We start from the raw sequence: 23,139 nt of genomic DNA, 5'->3' as shown, positions 1-23,139 counted from the left end.
CTTCATTCTCAGAGACATCGTGTTTCATCAGGGCAGGAGGCAAGTTGGCCAACTGGTGCCCTCAGGGTCAACTGTGACAAGCTGAGTGCAAATCCTTTGCACTTTGCCTGGGCCTGGAGCATCTCTTCTTCTACTTGCCTGGCTGAGCTCCAAGTTCTTGCCCAAGGAGGCAGCCATGAGCTAAGCCCACCTTGCACTTCTGTCGCTGTCCACAGAGGGCGCTCTAGAAGAGGCCCAAACTCCATGGTGCAAAGGGAGGGGCTTCCTCTGCTGGAAGAGCTTGTGCTTTCTCTGTGGGTGACCATTACTACCAGGTGACTTACTATTCCATGCCTGAACTGAGGAAGACAGGGCAACTCTGCTCTGGAGGAGTGGATGGTGTCACACAAGAAAGCTCCCCACATTCCTGCAATCATTGGAGGGCATGGTCATTGCAGGGGAAGAAGAAACACTCCTGGGTGTCACACTCCTGGAACTGGGAAGGAGGGGGTTCGTTTTTGTTTATTTTATGGTTTGGGGTTATTTTTTTTATTTTTTTAATTTTTGGTGGGAGGTGGAAAGAATAAAATGGTAGTAAGCCCAGGAGGTATTTTTTATGTGGGGGGCAGAATAGATGTGAGCAAGTTGACAAAACATATAGGTCCTTTGCAATTTTCTTCTGTTCTATGTTGATAATTTCTTATTAAGAGCAATAAAGCACATCCATTATGGTAGACACTGTGCTGGGTTTCACACACATTATTTTCTTTTTAATATCTGCTTCCTTACAATACACCTATAAGTCTGCACAGTAACGACCTACTTTATAGAGAAGGAGAGCAAGTCTCTAAGAGATGGGCCTCATCACAACAGTTAACACTTAGGAAGAGGTGATTGCCAGGGCTGTACATGGTTCATATCACTGAATGATGGCCAGGTAAATACTATGAGGCAACTCCCATTGCGGAACAGAGAGTCAGAGAGGCTTCAGGGCAAGTCCAGGGCTGAGCATCTATAAAGGCGCGGAGCTGGGATCAAAGCACAGATCCAGCCAAGGCTCCAGCCCACAGGAATGATGTGCTGTTCCTTCTTGGGCTAGGAGGAGAGAGATGAGGGCAGCAGGAAGCCTCTGGTTCCTGTGTCCCTGCTAGTTGGAGGTATCCTATTCATGCTGGTGTCCTTCCAGAGCGGAGTTCATCTCCCCACCCTTACAGATCTCCAGCCCAGCCCAGCTTCAGCAGGCGATCCACATCCAGAACATCCCTCGGCGATAAAACGCGGCACGTCCACACCTGGACTTGCCACCATGTCTCAAGCCCTGTCTGCTCTCACTTCCATTGTCCAGCAAATGGCTGTCAAACCAGCTTGATTTCACAATTCAAAAAAGCCCATCATTTCTAACTCTTGCCTCTTGATCTCAAGCCACCCTCCTGCCAACAATGCTATTAAATACTTCAATTTTCATTTTTGTGTCCCAAATTTCTCTCACTTCCATTCTCTTCATCTCTTCCTACCCGTGTCGTCTGTACCAGCATCATGGCAGTAGCCATCCACCTGTCTCTTGCCCTCCCCACCTAATGACCACGCTGTCCCCAGAAGGATCCTTCACTAAGCAGAGCTGAGCAGGGCAGCCCTCTGTAAATGCTCCCAGTGATTCCAGTGAAAGGGCAGGCCCAAGTCCCCCCTGAGTCAAGGCCACGTCCTTCCTGGCCTCTGCTGATCTTCCAGCTTTCTTTCCTAAGCAACTGTACTCAAAGTTTAATTCTAATAAACTCTCTGCTGCTCTCAGACTAGACCATCATCCTTTATGTCTCAGTGACTTTACACATATTATTTCCTCCTCCACAGAAGGCCATTTTGTCACCTTGTCATCCCAGTATACACCTACTCTTCAAGTCTCAGCTCAAACAATATCACTCTGTAAACACTTCCCTGAATCCTTCAAGAACAGATTCTCACTCCTTGTTCATCCAGCCCTCAGTGCACCCTGCTGTTACAGCTCTTATCACGCAGTGTGGCAGTGTCCTCACTGTTTACAGGCACTGCCATTGCTCTCTGTGACTGTGGTAACTTGCTGACATTCCCCACTCACTCCTGTGTCTGGCCCATCAAGTCAGAATCCAGCATCCCTACCTGGCTTCCCTATTTGCCCACAGAAGCAAGTGCCAACCCAGTCATGTGATGTGTGTGCATGGCTCTTTGGTAGGTAATTCATTCTCTAGCCTCATCCCTACCACCCCAGCAGGTTTATGTTTATATCCTACCTAGGGCTACCATATTGAATTTTAATTCCTTGGAAAAACCATGTTCTCTTGTGCCTTCGAGGATCTTCATGTGCTGTCCTCCTCTTCTGAAATGTTCTTACTCTGTACTCTTCTGTTTTAGGAAGTCCAACACAATTTATATATCCCCGTTCTAATTATTTCCTTCTTGGTTGCCTCCAACTGCTGCCAGGCAGGATTAACTATTCTCTCTCCTAAGTACTCATTTTGCTTTATTTATACCATTAAATGAAACCTTATCATTGTACCATGTTTTCATGTTTCTACCACCTATCATAAAGCCTGACCCATAGCAGGTAGGTTATAAAATGTTTTTGCTGGTCTGATTGATGTTTCCAGTCCAATTAAAGAAGCACTTACAAGCATGCATTAAAAGCAAAATCCTTTACTAGACACTTCCAGAAAATAATTAGGCGTGTTCCACCCCTAAGATGCTTACAGTCTAGTTAACAGCAATAGATGGTTGATGCACTAAGGAGAGTTTGACATTAAAAAGAAAGAATTTTATGCTGCTAAGGAGTGCATTCTAAATCATCATCATGGATTTTCGTAAATAAGATTTTATGAAAGAAGGACACACCTGTTTGGATGTGGCCTAGATTGGACAGGCTCAGGTTGAGTACCTGCTCTAAAATACATAATGAGGAACAAGGGAGAGGGTGACGCCGTCATCCATTCTCAACTCAGGGAAACTGAGGCTTGCTTTGGGAGCTAAGCTGCCCAAAGCCCCATTGATATATTCAGGTAAATGGTAAGAAACTTAATGCTAATGACGTGAAGCCTACAGAAGCCAGAATTTAGAATTAAAAGCTTTTTTCCAATCTCTGGAAAGAATGCTCCCTGCATGGAGAGATTGAAGTGGAGGAAGGACTGAGCCCAAACATATGTCTTTTGGGGGTGTTGGTTAAATACTGTTGGGAAAATGCTCATGAGCAAGCACAAAGTGATGTCACTCATCCTTCCTTGCATCTTAAGAGGAGTTTGTCCAAGATTTTAAGATGGGGCACCACAGAAACCTGAGGTTGCACAATGGAGAGACCGAACAGCAGCAATAGGGATTTCACTGTGCTTTAGCAGCTGCCCCAAACCCCCACCCTTTAATATAGTTCAATCCTGACAGTGGCCCAATATGTGAGGTATTGTCAACCCACTCTGACCCTCAGAGAAGCTTCACACAGCAAGTGAAACAGGACGCTCACTAGTGTTTGAGCACACAGCTCCCTCAGAGATGGTGGTGACACCAGCCAAGTCACAGACAGTGGCAGCTGCAGCTGCAGCAGTCACATCTCAAAGTGCTAAACAGCAGCGCCGAGTGGCTGCTTAGAAGGACAGCTCTGTCACTGCCAATGAGAAAGAAGTTGCCACCTAAATTCTGCCAGGAAGGAAGAGAGGCCTAAACCTAGACTATGAGAGTCTACTGGGTCGGGAATTAAAGGTCAAAGAAAATTACACATTTTTCAGGCTGTAGGATTCTTCAGCTATCCCCAACCCCTGCCTAGCTCAATCCTCAGGCCAATATGGCTGAGCAAACTAGGGGCACAGGACTGCTGTGGTTTGGATATGGAGTGCCCCTGAGAGATCATGTATTAGCTGATGGCGGGATGTTCAGAGGTGAGATGATTAGATTTGTAGGAGCTATATCCGAATCTGTGGGTTAATCCACTTGATGCACTGGGCGGTAACAGGTGGGGTGTGGCTGGAGGAGGTGGGTACCTGGGGGGGTGCCCTTAGGGTTCAGATTCTGTCCCTTGACCCTTTCCCAAGTCCATGAGCAGTCAGTGCTCTGCCACACCCTTTTGTCCTCAGCCTCACCTCTGACCCAGAGCAGGGGAGCTGACCAACTGTGGACCGAACCCTGCAAAACTGTGAGCCCCAGATAAGCTTTTCCTTTCCTGAGCTGTTCTTGTCAGGGATTTGGTCACAGCACTGAGAAGCTAACGCAGGGACTATGCATATTTCCCACATATAACACGATTTATCAACTTTATTTCTTTCCTCTGAACACCAAAATATGACTCCTGTGGCTTCCAGAAGGAATTGAGAGTCTTCTGACCAAGAAATAGCCTTTCAAACAACTTGGAAACTTGTTTGAGAGTGCCATTATCTGGGAGAGATGATTCTCTGAGAATTTCCACTTTGGCTCTTCTTTCTTCCTCAGAAGGAAACACCAGGCCTGCTCCCAGAATTCTTGCTGCATTGTCTGGCTTCGGCCCCCTCAGTCCCACTCAGGCCCCACCTTCCCTCTGCCTTCACCTGCACCGCCCCCCCCCACCCCCCCATCCTTCCTACCTCGACTGCGCCTCCGGCTGCGAGAGGGATCAGTGTAAAAGGTCAGCTGAGGGTCATTTTCTGCCTCTGTGCCAGAATCCCCTTCAGGGTTCAAGAAGGCGGAACCGGCTGAAAGGAAGCACAGGCAAGACAACATTTTCAGTTTTGTCTTCCTGACACCACGTCACTGGGGAAGTTCAACAGAAAAATCGATGAATTTGAGAGCAAGCTGACTGGCAATCTGGAAGAAGTAGCCAGGGGGCTGGGGCTTCCTGATATCCACGACCGTGAAGATGTGGAAAAGTAGTCCTCACTGGAGTCCTACGCCCCAGAAAGAGGCAAAGGGTTTTTAGTTCTTCCTAAAAATGGCATTCTGCTCTATCTTCTCTTTTATAACTTCATTTTTTTTTCTCATTAAATAGATGGGTGGGCAACTTTCCATATGAACAAATACAGATCTTTATTATCATTTAAAATGACCGTATAGGAAGCTATTGGTCAGTAGACAGATGTGCCAGGTGGTTAACCTATTCCCTGTTGATGGACATTTGAGCTCCTTTTGATTTCTCCCTTGGCCTCTCTTTTACATACCCTTAGCCCCTCATCCAATTGCTTCCTAAGCATAGGTTCCTGTTGGTGGAAACACTTGGTCTAAAGGTTTGCATATTAATCTTTTTTGGGGAAAGTGACACTTAGCTGACTTTCAGAAGGCTGAGCCAGGGCACATGCACTCGGTCACACATGAGGGTGAAGAGTATCCACAGCCCCGCTCTGCCCACGTGCAGCCAGCTGCCTGCAAGCCCCAGCTCCAGGTGTGGATACCTCTTGCTTTGTTGTTGATCCGCTTTCTCTGGCTACTGGACGTGTGAGAGAGCAGGGTGGCCTGCTGGTGGTTGGAGTCCACGGGGCTCGTCGCAATGATGTTATCTTTGTACTTGTTCATCAGTGACAGCTTGGCATTGTCACTTCCTGTATAGAGAAAAGTTGAGGCAAAAATTTTAGCGACCTGAAGAGCATGAGAGCAAGGAAATCTGCATGAACCAAGTAGATGAGGTTTCACAGAAATGAAATAAGGAAACTGCAAAATGAGAGACTGGCAGAAACTAAAATTCTCCTCTTTGATTTCTAGGGGCTACGGAACTGGGAGGAGTGAAGTAAGAGGATTACAACTGAAAATCCAATTCAACTAATTCTGTATTGATAAGTTCACCGCTTGTCACCCTTTGGTTACAAACTGACTGCAGGGACAGTACAGAATTGCCAAATAATTTGAATTTGTGTGCTTTCCGAAAGAACATGCCCTATCTTTTTTATCACAGTCTATACCATTCTCTATTTTCTGACCTCCAGATACTGTTGTGTGATCTGTCCGCCCCCTAAAGGCACCTGAGTCTGTAACCCTGAGTACCATAATGGCTACTTGGTGGCCTCAGCATTATGCTAGATGCTGTGGGGAATATAAGAGATGCTGAGGACACCCCTCCCCCATATCAAAGAGTTCTCAGACTTTAAATCTTATAATAAATGGTTATTTTCAGGGTTGGAGATGTAGCTCAGTGGTAAAGCCCTTGCACAAAGTCCTGGGTTTGACCCAATACCTCAAAAATTAAAAAATATAAAAGGAAATGCTTGTTAATGTAGAATTACCTCTAGATAACAAGCAGAATTTCCATTTTCCTCTATCTGATTTCACTTTCAATCCCCATGGAAAGATTCTGTATCATAAGCAGCATGCAGCATCAAATATGTCTTCCATGAAGATAACTGGGCAGTGCCTTGAAAGATCACTGTCAAGCATTTATCTATGGGGATGTGCTTATTCATAGCATTGTGAAAGAGAAACAGGTGGGCTACTGTAAAAACAGTCCTTCTCTCTCTCTGCATTTTTATTTTTGACCCTGATCTTATATTGGATTAAGTCCAAGTCCTACCAGTGTCTCTGTACATACACAAAGCATCTGAGGTCTGATACCTTGACTACATTCCTTCATTTTCTTTGAAAAAATACATCCTCTGTAGAGACCACAGAAGCATGGACAAGATAATACAACTAAACCACCCCAGGCCAAGTCTTGGGAGTCAGAAAAGAGAACACACAGCACTGTCCCTTCCACTGTATTGGAGAATTAAATTATCTATGCAAATATATGATATTCAAAAAAAATCAAAATATGTTGGTTTTCCTTACTATTACCTTACTTCACAGAGGGTTGCTCACTACACACTGAACAGGCACTAATTCGTTCCTCTGTTGGATGCAAAGGTACCTCTGCTTCCAGTGCAAGGAGGAAGTGGAAGGGGTCCAATTTACACTGCTCTTCTGGTTTTCCAGATTAGAAAATAGCTCCGGACATCTCAGGAAACAGACTATTTCTGCCCACCCTGGGAAGGGGCATTGGCACATTCCACCTTGTAACACAAGCAGCTGTTGCCAAACAGCTGTTCCTACCCACTCTGGGCTCCCTGAGACCCAGGACTACACAGCGCCTGCGCTCACCCCCACCTGGTGTGAGGTCCATCCCTGTCTTCTCATTGCAGCCCTGCAGGGAGTCCAGGGTGCGTGTGACCTGGCTGGCGAAGTCCTCCCCTCCGTTCATGCACTCCCTCTGCAGGTGGTGGCGCAGGTCTGTGATGTCGTACTCATAGCCATCCAGGATGGGTGTCTCCCGGATGCTCAGCGTGCCGCTGGAGTTGTGGCCCTGCACGCGGGCATTGCGCAGACTCTCCCGCCCGTGGCCCCCGATCAGCACCGAGGGGATGTAATGGATCTCGTTGGCCGCCTCCGCGCTGGCACTCTTCTGCGGCTGGGGGACCCGGCGGCGTTTGCACCAGCGCCTCCGGGTGTACAGGATCATCACCAGACACAAGATGGACAGCAGCAGAGCAATCATGCCTCCCTGGGAAGAGAGGACAAGGCATGGATGCGGGAAGACGGGTGGGCTCTCTCCACTAAGAGCCCTTGCTCCTTCTGCTATAGGCATTCATCACTCACTCGCTGGCACTTTCAGCATCACTCAGCAACAAAAGGACAGTCTGCTGTGACCAGTGTCCAACATGAGAGGATTGGAGCTGTTGTGGCCAGTGTATCATTTCAAGGGATCTGGTTGCTTTTGGCTTAGCAAACAATTAGAAGAGAAAAACTCTTTGGAGCTGTGTGTGTGAGAGGTTCTAGCAGCAGAAGGTGAGAGGGAGATTTTTTTCCTTAAGGCCAATCTGCAATATGTATACTGGTTTAAGGCCCTTTTTTATTTTAGCAATATGGGGTGGTATCTAGTTTCCTGTCTCATATTGAACAATCCATCCCAGGTGGGTTCTAACTCTGGATCCACAGATCAATGAGCCCTATAAATCCTAAACCTCAGCTTCCTCATCAGTAGTGTGGAGGAGATGCCACTTCACCACCCAGGGTGGTTGCAAGAATTAGGTTCGGTAACTATGCAAAGTGCCTGACACAATACATCACAAACAATCAAGGCTGTTCTCAGCATCACCTGAAATGTCTCGGGCTGAATGACTGGCCCAGCAGGGAAAACCGCTGGCGAGTGCAGAGGGAAATTTACATCCCTCAGGAACTTGCTGCCAGCATGGGGAGAAATCACACCATCTGAATGTGACTTTTGGACAACTTCTTTTGATTAATTACACTGTCCTGAGTGATGCTCCCCATTCCTGCCCCTGCTAAGGGAAGGGACAGAGACCCACATCCTGGAGTCGGGCTGGCAGAGGACTTTCCTTCTGAGCCTGTTGGTGCTCAAAGGTCACCACCTTGGAAGCCATTCCTTACAAGTCGGTATGTCACGCAGTTGTCTGTCAGAGGCAAAGACATAGTACTCAGTGAGATTGAGCACCTTGCCTTGACATCCACCTGGGGCAGGTTCGAGGAGGGCCTTCCAGGCCTGTTCTTGCACAGAGCACGGCAGGTGTAAATCTTCCTGTGCACAATCTGTATTCACCCCCTTTGTGTTGGTCAATATCCCTTCAAACCTATTTCATTAGACCAGGGTGTGCCAAATGGTTCTCCTCTCAACCTTGGGCTTCAATCACTGCCACCCTGTTGTGCAAGGTAGAGATGAAAATCCCCTATTAATTCCCAGAGGCCCACCCACACAAGGATGGGTCAGGAGTACTCCCCCAAACACATTAAAGGAGGCCTTTCCAGTCTTATAATAATTATATTTTGGATTTATAAAGTTCCTTTCCCAGTAAATCTTCCTGTTTAACCTCTCTCTCCCATCATCACTGCGAGCAAAGGAACACACACACACACACACACACACACACAGAGCCACTTTCAAACAGGCTTCACAGAGGAGCAGAGACTCAAGCCAACAGAGTCAGCTGCTGAGAGACAGGCCATATCAGGTGGCTTGTTGGGGCAGATACGACCTCCTATTTTCCAAATCTGTCTTTTATCTGGAGGCTCTTTCCTCCTGGTGCACTCTCTCATGCAAATACAGAAAAAGAGGAAATATGTTCAGCTAAATTGGGTGGCAGTGCAAAGACAAGTACTGAGGTCCACGCTAACTGCCACCTGTCCTGCCATCCATCCTGGACTCCCTGCAGACATACAGAGCACCCTGGGTCCCTGCAGAACCCTGACTTAAAGACACAGCACCTCAGTGCTGCCTAACCAAGCCCTGCACAATCCAGTGACCATGACCAAACCGGTGGTTTTCAGCAGAACCTTTATCTCAGAATCAGATCCACTTTCCTTTCCCTCACCCTAAATTGAAACTGTGACAATAGGTAATTAAGCCACAAGGAAAGAATAACTTCCCAACTGAAAGAAGTTGTCAGACATTAAATTAGGCTACTGAAAGCCAGAGGTAACTTTATTCTCTAAAGAGCTATAAGGGCAGCATAAACATCAATCTCCAAGGAATGGCTTAAACACCACGTTTCTGGTTCACATAGGGGTTCAGGGAACCCCTTGTACTCTTCCTGTCTACAAGCTCCTTTCAGAGGTCACAATAAAGTTATGATGGGATCCAGGCCAGAGCTTCTTTCCTACTAAAGCACAATAATGAAACAAGAATACCTGTCTGTAACTGGGCATTTCCTATGTATCAGATATTTGTCCAAAATGCTCTGCACTTTCATCTCTAAGAGGTAGTATCAATTTTCCCCATTTTCCATTTGAAAAGACTGAGGCAAAGAGGTGAAATAATTTGCCCGAAGTCACACAGCAAATGGCTAGTGGGTCTGGAAAGGAGCACAGTGACTCATTTCAGAGCCTACATTCTTAACCACTAGGTGCAGTTGCGCTGAATGGACTCTGTTGTCAGGAATCCTGTACATCATGGCATTTACTTCAAAAACCAGAAGAGGAGGGAGTAGGAGAGAGTGGATGATTTCACCCCTTCTATCCTCTCTCAAAGGAAAAAGAGAAACTAGTCAAAATGCACGCTGGGTCAAAAGGGAGTCCATCATAAACAGAGGGCCTTCTACCGAGCACTCACTAAGTATCCAAATCCAAGGCCAGTTTGTAGTTTAACAAGGACCCTGGCATCCCATATTCTCCACACTAGAGCAAGACGATGTGCATCACACATCACTACATGCCCAGAAGACACTATTAGGCCCTCAATTTAGCTGAATTTTGACCAAGAAATGCATGCACTCTTCAGCTAAGATACCCTCTGAAAATCCTTTTCTGAGGCAGAAACCAAGGCTCAGAGAAACCCCAGCTAGATGGTGTGGAAGCCGTGCTCACCAGCCTCCCTCACCACTCTGCCATATTGTTAGGGTTATCACATTTCCCTTTACCACGTGTGGAGCTCAGATACTCAGTTAAAATGTCTACGGTTTACTGTTGAAAAAAATCCTAAGTAATAGGAAGCTGGAATACAGAGTTGGTTCAGCAAAGTGGTTACATTTAGATTCTCTAATCTTGCTTTAGTGAAATGTGTCCTCTGCTGAGAGCCCAGGACTCCTGACCACCAGCTACCAGTAAGGAGCTCTAGCCTATCGGTGGAACTCAGCCCAGGCATATGGAAATGAATTCTCAGCTACTCAAGTAGTGCTATCTGGTTTCTCTCCTATGACCCAAATTGGTGACAGGTGTCACAACAGTTTGCAATGACTTATTAATTGTGGTTTATTATATAAATAATAATATGCATACCATAACATTATCTAATATTAATATGTAGCATAATTTAGTGAAAATATTTTGTAATAATCATTTATGATATCACCATACAAATTCATCTGAAGTACTTACTTGCTCTACCCAGATAGAAAACACAAATACGTAGGTCTTTGCCTGTGTCAGTTAAAGGCATGGGTCCATCCCCTCAATAATGGTCCTTGTTCATAGAGGACTTGGAAAAATCTAGTGTTCTTTTAATTATTATTATATCCCTGTGATATACCATAGTTCTTTGTCATATTCCTTATTTTTAACTCTTCTACTTCCATAGATTTTAAGCAGTTTCAAGGAAAGCCACAGATGTCCTAGGTATTTCTTTTCAAAGAATCTAATGAAACAAAGATGTAGCTGATGAAAACGGAAAGAGCCGTATGTAGGTCAAGGACTGTACCTGGGACCTTCCTAATAACCAAGTCAAAAAGAGAAAGGTGAAATACACACATCTGTTCATATGACATGAGAAAGGCTTGGGGGAGGAAGAAACTTCCTCTGGCATCAGAGTCCAAAGAGACTTCTGCCAGAGTCCACCCAGGACAAGGCTATCCAACCTGGGCAGCAGCAGCACACCAAGCCCCAGGGAGTGGGTGGGGAATTCTCAGCCTGCCCACACCTCGCTCAGTGTTTCTGGATCACTCTTGCTGTGTTCAGGATTATTCTTTATTATTTGTGTTAACTTCAAATTTTACGGCACTGCAAAATAAAACATTAGGGTACATCTGGATTCAGGTAACAAGCTGCAAACCTCCAAGATTAAGAAAAAAAAAACACTGATGGCAAGATATAGAACTGTTTTGCTTCTTATTCATCTTTGCATGAGTTTCTGATTATTCTATTGATTTTTCTCAAGACTGTTAACATTTTGTAACTAGAAGTGCATTTGGGGTATATGAGAGCTCCACATCTATTAACAAGTTTCTTGCCCCCCCAAAAGCAGCATTTTAAAATATATTTTTTCTTTAAAAATCAATAAATCATTTCAACTGGCTTTAATAGAGATCAGACAAATAAAATCAGCTTTTATTTTATTAGGGAATTGACATTTTCGGCTCTTACCTGAGAGAGTAATATGAGCTTTGTCAGACCCTTTGTAGATTTTGGAATTTTTATGTAACAATGTTTTCTATAACACTGATGGTAGTTGCCCAGGGATGGAAAACTCTGGCCGGATTTCCCTTTTCTGTTCGTCCCAGTTAGTGGACCCAATTACAAGACTGCCTCGTGTTCACCTACACATTCACCCAGGTCCCAGGTCATGTCTCTCCTACTCATTCTTCAACGTCACACAGCCTCGGCCGACTCCCCTGGTCTCGCTGCACTGTCTGCAGATCCTTCCACACCACAAAACACACGTACCCCTACCTTTGATTTGCTCGTCAATCGCATCTATTAGACTGTAGACTTCGCAAGCTTCATGTCTGACAAATCTCTTACAGCTCCAGGGTCAATCCTGGTCCCTCACATAAAGCAGATGGTCAATGGTTGTTTGTGGAAGGAAGGAAGGAGGGCAGGAGGGGGGAATTCCTCACCTCTGAGTACATTTCAGTAAGGACTCCTTCTGTGTGCCTGCAAGCTAAGTCCTCTGCTTAGGTGAGTCATTCTTACAATTCATTACTAAGTTCTTCCACAAGTGTTTACGGATACCGGCTTTAGAGAGGCATTTTTCTAGTGGTCACTGTTATGGAGATGCTGATTATTACAGGAATGGAGGCTGATCTCCTGGTGTCTACATTCTAATTAGAGAACATAAGCCACAAAACGTGTTTTTTAAGGGGAAATTCAGGCACAAAAGGAAGACAAAAATGCACAACAGATGCTAGAAATAATTATGGCTCCTCTTCTTATAACAAAAGAAATTGCAATGGGAGAAGACACCCTGGACTAGAGGTGAACCTCTGGGTAACACCCCCGGGCAGCGCACTCCTCCCCAATCAGTGTGACATGAACAATAAGTCCTAGAATAAAAGAATCTGGATTTATCAAATGCCACCAAAGTTTAGGAAGTCACCTGGGCTTGTGAACCCTTGGCAGAAAAATGGGAAGATTTTGAGATTTTGTTTCCAGTTGCCATCTGTCAAGAGGCTGCAGCCAATCAATCAGCTCACATTTCAAAGCTTAACTTCACCCTAGGAGTAACTGGAAGAGCGAATCCAAGACATAATTAATTATCCCTCAAGGCAACTGGACAGACTGAATTCAAATTATATTCCTAAAAGAATTAAGTGGTGGTTAAAAAAAAAAAAGTAAGAATCAAATAGACAAGTTTGGTGGCTCTTGTTTCCTGTTTTTCCTTAATAATGCCCGAAGGTCCAAAACCCTCTCTCCTAGGTGACAAAAATCACTTATATCCATTTCTGGCTTTTATAGAGGCAGACAAGGAGGAAAAACACTGTAAGCCATATGACAGTTCTGGACATACTCTAGACAAAAAAATTGGATGAAGTAGATGGGTAGACACTGTCTTGAAGACCCATCTGATCCTGCGATTCTATGAGCCCACTGGAAAAACTAGACCCAAATTACTAATAACATGAAGGTCTCCAACAAAAGAAGAGGGCTAACAAGCAACTTTGTGCAAACTGCAAAGCCTCTCTGAACCCCACCAAGGCCTTCATCTGTAGCACAAGGTGACTGAAAGAAACACAGTGCTTTTTCAACTTGAAAAATGTCTTGATTATAGCATTTGATCTCTGCCAAGCTGGAAATAGCTCTATACCAGTAAACTAAGGGTACAGATGTTGCCCATGAGTTCTTCCTGCCCAGTAAATCAGAAACCACAAACCAAGGACATAACGGAGCTGAATCCTTCAGAGGTAGGCCACCAACTCTATTTAGCCAGTGGAGCCTCTGATAAGCAGACCCCCCCCCCTTTCCTAATGGTATAGTAAGGTCTTTGAATAATCAAAATTGTGGTAATGCATTCTTGACATTGAGGATTCCTTTACTGCCAGAGGGAGTCACCCAAACTAGAGAGAAAAGCCCTTGGTTATCTCCTCTGACAAATCCTCTCCTGTGGGTGGCTGGTGAGTAGAAATACATTATCCCCTGCCCATCTCCCTCCCAAGTGGAAGTCAAGTGAAACACTTTAAGCATATTAAGTAGTGAGTTCAATTTATAAATTATTAGGAACATTACCTTCTCTTGGGGGCTTTCTGGGTCTTTAATCGTGTGGAAAGGCTTTCCAGTTGCCATGGGCCACCATGTTAATTAAGAGGCCTCAATGCATCCTCTGGGGCTTTGGTGTGAATTGCACATCCCATCAGTGGGGAAAAGCTGCCTTGGCTGGCTGGGTTCTCCATGGGGCTGCTCCTCCTGTAGCCTCCAGACCTACAGGATGTCTTCCCACCAACCTTACTCCAAGTGCCCAGGCTCAAGGAAGAAATGGGATATTCCCTAAGATCCTCTCTCATTAAAATGCCATTTGCTGGGGAAAGTTCAGGAACAGGCACCCTTCCATGAACAAGAGACAAACTCTGAGACAAACAGCTCTCCAGGCAGGCAGGTGGATACATGAGGGCCCTTCCCACCTACCAAGGCCTTGAGCACATTCTTCTCAGAAGGAAACTCAGCTTTATAGCAACTCACTTACTTAATTCATTTATTCATTTTATTTTGCTTTGCTTTTCCTAGAACTAAAAGTTTAATACTGTTAGCTCTGATCACCAGCTTTCTCCTTTAATCTGGGAAGTTTGTCTTCAATTCCTTTGTGAGACTCAGGGCTTCATCTAATGAGAGCCTGGAGCCCTACAGGGACAGGCACTGGAAGCTAGTGTGCCGGAGTCAGCCTGGGCTATTTCAGTTGTCCTCCTTCAGATTCTTTTCTTGGAGTGCTTTTTCGGTTCTTGAGATTTTTCTTCCCTCAGACCCTTGACTTTGCTGTCCCAAAGAAAACACAAGGGAATGCATGTGTTCATAAGCTGCTGAGAGTCCTCCTTGGTAACTTCCCTTACCTGTCATTTGCCTTAACGAGACTGCTAAGGCTGAGTGATACTGAACATAGCAGGGTGACAGAGAGACAGCTCACCATGAGCTGGGTGTCCTGGTCTTGGGCTACCCTAGTGGATGCTCCCATTCCAAAGACTGACCTAGATCTCTGAAGACCAGGAAAGCAATGGGAAATAGGCTAACAGAGCAGAGCTGAGGTCCTTTGGTTCCTCTAGAAGTAGATCTAATGCTTTTCTGAGAGATGGTGCTACCTGGTCAGACATGGTGGAGGGGACCTCAATGAGTGCCATGTATTAAGCGGCTAGCCTCACATATGCCCCATGCGTGTCTCTCTGTGTGTGCTTGCACATGCACAAATGTGTGTAGTATGCATGGCAGGCAGGCAGGGAGATAAAAAGGGTCCACACAGAAGCAAAGACACTCCAGGTCGCTGTCTCAGCAACCCATGGGCAGAGCTGCGTGAAACAGACTCCCCCCAGGCTGTGTGCATGAGCCCTTCACAACTTCACAAGCCAAGCATGACGCCAATAAATAAATACCTCCAGCTGGATGGTGCCCAGTGCCTTTTCTTGGCCATGTTCCTTTCCTCTCTCCTCTTTGTTTTTATGCAGTAGGTGATCTTGATGAAATAAAATAATGACAATAATCTGCTCCATTAGGACCAAACATTAAGGGAATTATTGAACAAGTAGTAGGAGAGGCAGCAGGCACAGGGTATGCTAATGACCGTTCGACTCTGCCTCTCTTTCTCTCTAAGCAAACAGAGTTGTAAACCCCTCTTCCTCACATCTTCCCAGAAGCCAGGCAGCCAACTCAAGGGAAGGAGAGGAGGTCTCAGGAACTCATAGCTCTGTGGGCACCAGCTGGGGCTGAGCAAATAAAAATCAACAACATTAAGAACTAGTCAATGAGGCCAGACTTCATGCAAGGCACATGTTGGGGTTCCAATGACTTCAGATGAAAACGGCCTGGAACACAGTTAGTTGGGAATAGAAAGGAGAGATCTAATGTCAAGATCTCTCTGAATTCGGTACATATTCATCAGTATCACTTTGTGAACCAGGAAAGCTTTAGCCGATCTGCTTCCTCTCCAGCTAGAGTGAGACGGATCCAGAAAGCTGTGCTATTTAGAATTAGCTGCTGGGCATTGGTGGAAGCCCTATCCCATGGGGATGGCCTTGCTCTTAATCTTATTCAACACATGGAACTGTAACTTGGTTATTGTGATCACTGGGAGGTCGGGAGTGCCAGAGCCTCTCATGTACTCAGGGACCCTGGTCCTGTTCTCTCTTACAGTGGCACTCCAAAGGCAGAGTCCTTATCCTGGGAGGAATGCATGGTCTACATAGTTGATGGTGTGCTCTGTGAAGATCTCCAAGGACATAAACCACTACGGAAGGACTACAGCCATCCCACTCCATGTATCTAGCTTCCCTCTGAATTCCTGCCCTGGTTCGTTCCACTCACGCACCACATTCCTCCTACAGCATTGGTATAGTGGAAAAGGAAAACTAATAAGAACTACTGTTGCCAGGCGCAGTGGTGCACACCTGTAAATCCCAGCAGCTCAAGAGGCTGAGACAGGAGAATCTCAAGTTCAAAGCCAGCCTCAGCAATGGAGAGGTGCTTAGCAGCTCAGTGAGACCCTGTCTCTAAATAAAAAAATACAAAATGGGGCTGGGGATGTGGCTCAGTGCTGAGTGTCCCTGAGTTCAATCCCTAGTACCAAAAAAACAAACAACAAAAAACTACTGTTTAAGTGCTAGCTAGGTACTGGATACATCACCTAGCAGATTACAGTCATTACTTCATTTAGTACTACCAATAAACATAATAGTAGAAATTACCATTTTCATTTTTAAAAGAGAAAACAGAGGGTCAGAGGAGCTGGAATAACTGCACATATTTACATACAGGCATGAGGTCAAACCAAGATTCAACCACTAGTCTTAGTAATGTGGTTTCAGGACCTTGTAGGATAGGAAGGGACCCATCATTGTAATCTGGGCTCCAGTCACCCATCTTTCCATCTTCTCTACTTAAACTCTGGACTGCCTTGCTTCTACACCTAACCTTAGGCCAGTGGGGACAAACGTCTACACTTAGTACTGTCTGTACTGCCTGCCTCAGTGCCCCTAGTCCTCTTCACATAAGCTTGATCACTGGGTCAGCTAAATGCATGATTTCCAGCAATAATTTAATTGTGCTCAAAGTGGCCATACTTTCAGGCTGTCATTTTGACCAAGGGAGGGAATATCCATGCAGATAGCAGTTCTTGGGGAGATGTTTTCTAAAGTGAACTCAACTGTCTTCAGGATATGAGGATGCAGAGGCTCAGCCATTTCCTAGAATGCAGTCAGCTGGGCATCCTACAGATCTGGGTCTCTGTTGTCACTAAGCCCTTGTTCTTCGATCGGAGACCTAAGAGGAATACGAGATGGTTTCTACAATATAACAACACATATAGAAGACCGACGGGGGAGAAAATGTCATACTTGAATGCTTTCAGGGAAACTAGAAACCATATTACAGTCTGGTCACTCAAAAATGTCTGGCCAATAGGTTTGGAGAAGATAGAAAAAATGCTGTGGTGACAGTTTGCTTTAGGACCCAAAGTGTGACAACGGTCACTCCCAATTCACATCATTCAAAACTGCCCAAACACAAAGGCAAACATATATTCTTTCTGCCCACAGAGCTCCTCCAACTGGTAACTTGATTTGACTCACAACGCTCAACATTTCAATCATGAACTCCAAAGTCTAACCTAAACCCAGGAGTACAGTGGACATCTGCAGTCACGTCCCTTGTGTCACCCCAGCTGTGATTCAACCGTGACATAATAGAATGAAGAGCTGTAGCAAGGGGACCTAAGGGGGAACTGAGGGCACAGGGGAGATGCTGACGTACACACGACAGAGCCTCAAATGCCAAAGTGCCTTCCAAGCCCAGGCTCCTTGCCAACTCGCCCTGCCTAGCATCCAGCAAGAGGCAGAGCAGAGACTGGTCATCAAGAGGCTTCTCCTGGGCCACACTACGTGCTGTTACATCTCCTTAAAAATTATTAAATTCAGCTTCTCTCTGGAACTAATCAAGCACAGACTCTAGAGAAGAGGCTGGTTTATGAAGGCAGTTTCAGAGTGAGAGCCCAGAGTCCTCATTAGTGCAGGCTTCCTTAAGCCACCAGCTCCCACATCAGCAGCATATTGTGTTCAGCTAATTATATATTTTTTTTTCCTGGCAAAGCCATTGTGCAAATCTTCAAATCCTTTCCTATCGTTAATTAAAAAAATAAATAAATACAACAAAATCCAACTACCCTGCCTCCTGTCTCCCTGGGACCACTCACCCATGCCACATGCCATCAGCTCTGATCTTCTGGTTTTCCAACCTTCCTTTATCGTATCTGGGTTTTGGGGGCGCAGTGATGAAGTGAGGCAGACAGCCTTCCTTCACATAAGTCCTTCTCTAGCTGACCACGGCTCACTTTGTTCCCAGCTGGATGCTATTATATACACCAGGACCTTGGCCTCGGCCTTCGTGCTCACCAGCCAAAGATGGGCCAGGGCAGAGGGAAGCTGGAAGAGGAACCCCAGTTCTTTCCACCTGCCATGGAAAGTAACCAAAGGCTCAACTCTGCTACTGTTGGTCCAATTTTAACTTACTGATCAGTGGCTCAATCATACAGAGTGAATCCCTGGGTCACTCTGACCCAGCGAGACATTCACATGATACAAAAGCAGTCAGAGGCTCTTGCTTCCAAGGCAACTGACTAGGCAGACATCGTCTGCCAGGCCAATAATTCTAAACCTGGGAGGGCATGTTTTCCTGATCCCATGAGGGCCATTCCCAGCCAACCTGCAGGATCATTAGGGATTAATTCACATTGCAGTATTCAGGAAGTTTTATTTTTATATTTTTTAATGTTTGTGATTTTTTCCCCTATTCTTAACACATTCTGTTAAGGAGAGAGAGAAAGAAAGAGATAGAGACAGAGTGGTAGAGAGAGACAGGAACAGAGAGAACAGGTATCTGCTATAGAGCGAATGTGCCCATTTCTGAAACGTTGTTCTTTCCCTGCCCTGACCCTTCCTTCCTCGCCATCCTAAGCTCTTCCCACTCTTTTAAGTCCCAGCACACCTCCCTTTCCTTCCTGAAACCTACTTTGATTACTTCAAAGTAGAAGTACAGACAGGTTGATTTCTTCCAACTCCTAAAGCAGGTATTTCCTAATTAATACTCAATCCCTAATTCTGATGTTCCCATATGGTAGCTCTGATTAGTCTTGCAGGCAGAGATCATACTTCGTAAGACCTTCTCCAGCCCCTACCTCAGCAGAGTGCCCAGTTCAGGGCTGACCCTCAGTAACACAGCACTGCTTGAAGAATCACGGGGTGGCACATGGCCCTGGCTCCGCAATGCAGGTGAAGTAAATAGCATTACTGTTGCACCGTGTGCCAGCTCACACCCGGAGACCCCATCTGGGAGTCTGTCTTCATGTTCCTTGGTTGGCTCTGAGGGACACTGGGCTGGCTCTGAGGGACACAGCCATGACTGCAGAGGCCTCCTGGGAAAAAGCCAGCTGCAGGAGGGTGCTAGCTTCCTCACTCACAAGGATGCCCAAATGGCAGGTGCAATGGCAGGTGCACCCTACAGATGCAACGTGCAGAGAATGCAGCTGCTATTCAGGAAGTGCCATGTCCTGGCTTTACTCAAAGCCACCCTAGCTCCTACTCTTTGGTGCCATTAGCAAGCAGTTGTGAGATGGCTCAGGGCTCAATTACCTAGTAAAATTAACTGACCCCCACTGGATCTAACTGTTCCTGCTGTATCCAAGGAGCTCTGTATGAATAGAGTCTCATCACCAGAGGTCAAAGAAATTTGTCATCAAATTTTTAAATGTCTACTTAGCACTTAATTATAGGCAGAGTTGTACATGTTTTACAAAGTGAATGGTGTAAAAAAGGCCCCTTTTCTTAGGAACTAAAGCTCTAAATCTCATTTGAATTAATCTATGCATGATATGTATTAATTTATACTTACTTATGCTAGTATTTCTGTTTCTGCAGAGCAACTGCAGATAACATGGAAAAGTTCTCACCAACTCCATTCTGTAATTGGGGGAAGTCAGCTCGGCTTTCAGGAGGACCAAAGGCTGTCAGCTTTCCCTGCCTCCTCACCATGACAGATGAGAGCTACAAACTGCGTGGACCCCACGGCCACCCTGAGGTTCAACGTACTCCAGCACCTGCTGTAACTCCAGCTTTTACTCTCTCAGTGGAGAAAGCACATGCGAATGCAAGTCAAGTGCAAATGACCTTCTTAGAGGTCATTTATAACTCAAGCTTCACTCTAACAGGAAAAAGGAAACCCGTACAAATTTTAGCACTTTGCCTATTGTTAGAATCAAACACACTTGTCACATCTTAACAACTGATGGGGACTTACCAGGTATCATGACTCTACCTGCAAAATGCAGAAGTGTGAAAGTGGCTACTGAGGACAGGAAAACAAGGCACTGTCGGATTTGTCCAAAGGCCGGGCCAGGAGGAGCCCTGCACACTACTTCATACCACACGTCTCAGCCCTCCACCTAACCTCCACCTACACCAGGCCTCAGAATACTCAAGACGGAGTCTCTGGAAATCTTTCACAGGGATTTTGCTCATGATCAATCAAAAAAAAATCATCATAACTATTATATAAATTAGTTATTCATATTATTAGCTATACTTTAAAATTATACTTATTCATACAATAGTATTAAATATATGTATGTATGTATGTGTGTATATAATATTGGAGGCGAGATGGCCTTGTGACCCACCTACTTCTGGTGTGAGTGACAGTCTTCCCCTAAGGTGTGAATAAGTGAAAGGAGAAAGAGAAGTGAGGAAATGGAGTCACAGCCACCAGAGATGTGACCAGAAGGGTTGAGCTACAGAGGAAATGCACCGACTGAACCCACCCCTGTCCCAGCAGTGCCATTTATCACGATGTCACTTAGCCATTCAGCCTCATCCAGTTCTGTATCTGGTCAGACTTGCTCAGCCTTCCTCCAAGGGTTGTTCGTTCATTCCCAAAGTCCCTTTTGGCCTCTCAACAAAAGGCCAGGCCCTCCCCTAGGATACAGAGACATACAACCCTCTCCACTGCCCACGCCCTCAGAGGAGCTATGCATAAGCACAGATAAGGACAGTGAAGCCACAGGCAGCAGGGATTGCACAGCCCCACCCCTAAGCCAGCCCAGAGGACAGGTGGCAGGAAGGGCCTCCTGGAGGGAGTCATGGGGCAGAGCTGAATGTAAAGCAGAATAGGAAGAGGTCCTTTCACTCACAGCAAAGGAGAGACATTCTAAGGCAAAAGGCCAGATAAGTGATAAGTGTGCTGAAAACCAGTGAGGCCCACCTGGGAGGAGGTCACAGGGGCGCCCTGCAGCCCCCAGCCCTGTTACTCAGCAAGGAGCAGCCCAGGCCTGTAGGACTTTCCCTTCTAAAGCAGCTATTTCCCCCTCCTAGAAGAGGGCACAGGCAGCTGAAGCCACTAGGTTCATGAGAAAGAAGCAGAAAAACACTGACTGGGAAGCTGGCCAGCACCCACTCTGCCTGCGGCTTCACTCAAGTCACTCGGGCAGAGGATAAATGTCCTCTTCTTAAAGGACTCAAAGTCCTCCAGAGGAGACTCTGGGAGATTCCCCCTAATCGAAACCCCCAAAGCTGGAAGTCGGAGACCACTCTCTCAGCCTGCTCCTCATGTGGTCTTGGAGCCACTCCACCCTGCCAGCAAAGGTGGGGGACCTGGAGGAGCAGAGCTTCCAGCCCTGGGCAAGCCGTTCAGCAGTCGGGCAGCTGCAGAGAGGCCCCAAGCGAAGAGCTGTCAGCCACCAAGCCCCTTCCAAAGGACCAGCCAGAGGCCCCCCATGGAAAGTGACAGCCCCCGACCAGATGGAAGTTCTTCAGTTCCCCCTGCAGCCACACAAGCCCAGCACGTCTCCCACAGACCATCATCTCATGTCCATAAACGGAAGGAAGGAGAGCAGGGCTGCTGCAGGGAACGGAAGAAAGTTTCCTCCACACGTTAATTTCCAGTATGTCAGACAGGGTCTAGTGTCCCATATGTCCCTCACTGCCATGATCCGAGAAGGTAGCAGCCCAAGGGGACTCTCAAGGTCATCCAACCTGGGATTTGGGGGCAGAGGACATAACCCATCTATGCTGTCCTGGTATGTGGCACACCAATTGCTGGCAAAGGGTTGGACATTTTTATTTATCATTAATTTTTATAAAAGATTAGCTTTCTCAGTATGAATTGAAATAATTAACCACAATATCAAAGCCATAATTTTCATCTCAGATAAGATGGAAATAAGTTCAAGCTGCAATAGTCAGTCGATTTAAATAAAAAAAATCCAGAAAATGCTAAATACAAATTGTATTAAAATGTGGTCCCCAAACAACAACAAAGAAACACGAATCCCTAAAGTTTGGAGAACAGTTATCTCAGTCGAGCCTGACATTTTCACATCAGAAAACAGATTCAGGAAGATCAAGATGAAGTCTCACTGACTTCTGCCGGGGAAGGACTGCGATCAACGGCTCCTGACTTGGATCTGGGTGCTGCCACCGGACCTCAGGTGACCTCAGGCTGCTTGTCTCCCAGGCCTAGCTCTAGTCACTGCTGAGGAGTAACAGGTTTGATGAAGTCTCTGTGAATATCCTGGGGGGGACCACACTGCTGCAGAAATACTCTGTAAGCAGAGTCTCAGCTGGGACCTGTTGGTATTGCCCTGTCCCCAACCCAGAGGGAATCCAAGGACATTGATCATGACTTGGAGAGGCCAGGGCCTCAGATGCTGAGCTCTAAGACACAGCACTAGGGAGAAAAGGGCTAGGATCAACACACAGCTGAAAGCCCAGGGATGGCGACTTGGGTGTGTGTGCTCCAAGACATTTAGAGAATGAGAGGGAGGCTTTGACCTCACTGTTGGGAGCAGAGCCCGTCTAGGTTTGTCCTCTGTGACAGCTTACCTCACTTTGCAAGAACATGGCTAGGGCCCATGAGTGCCAGATGCTGACATGGCCGTTCTTACAAACCCCAAATGCCTACACGTCTTAGTCCCAAAGCCATCCATCTTCTCCGTCAGACAAGGTGTAGGACAGAAGGAAATGAGGGCTGTTCCTTTAGTAAGCACCTGGTGTCTGAGCTCCCGTGCAGATCTGCAGAATAACGCTATCTTTCTTCACGGTACTGGGATGGCAGAATTCCACCTCCGGAGATCTCAAGTAGTTGTATAAATCCCGAATGTTGGGATTGTAGCCAGGGCCCAGCAGGTCTCCGATACTATTCATTGGTACCAGCCACAGCAGGATACATCAATGGCCCGACACCTCATGCATCCCAAGTCAGAAAGCCACTTGCATCATCTGGGGCTTTTCACAGGCATCAGCAACACTGGTAGGGGAATCAGCAGGGGCATCATAAATAGGAAGGCAGCAGCAAAAAGCACCTGACCTTCTC

The 23,139-nt window shown here is 46.2% G+C and overlaps 1 protein-coding gene across 12 annotated transcripts in view; it reads right to left on the bottom strand.

Annotated features, from left to right (window-relative positions):
- Positions 1-23,139, bottom strand: part of Astn1 (astrotactin 1) — a 283,974-nt gene that overhangs the window by 147,606 nt on the left and 113,229 nt on the right. For 10 of the 12 annotated variants that reach the window (XR_007349995.1, XR_007349996.1, XM_048809982.1 and 7 more), the window contains exons 3-5: positions 7,027-7,426; positions 5,352-5,498; positions 4,551-4,658 (exon numbers count right to left, since the gene is read on the bottom strand). Coding sequence is in view for 10 of the 12 variants with exons in the window: in XM_048809982.1 (XP_048665939.1) it covers positions 4,551-4,658; positions 5,352-5,498; positions 7,027-7,426 (655 nt within the window). In the remaining 2 variants the exon portion in view is untranslated. The remainder of the gene's footprint in view (positions 1-4,550; positions 4,659-5,351; positions 5,499-7,026; positions 7,427-23,139) is intronic. The other 2 variants (XM_048809975.1, XM_048809977.1) reach the window with 1 other exon arrangement.

The sequence above is a fragment of the Marmota marmota genome, unplaced genomic scaffold, assembly GCF_001458135.2.
Source record: "Marmota marmota marmota unplaced genomic scaffold, marMar, whole genome shotgun sequence".
In the NCBI taxonomy this organism is placed as follows: domain Eukaryota; kingdom Metazoa; phylum Chordata; class Mammalia; order Rodentia; family Sciuridae; genus Marmota; species Marmota marmota.
This window is presented reverse-complemented; position numbering and strand designations above follow the sequence as displayed.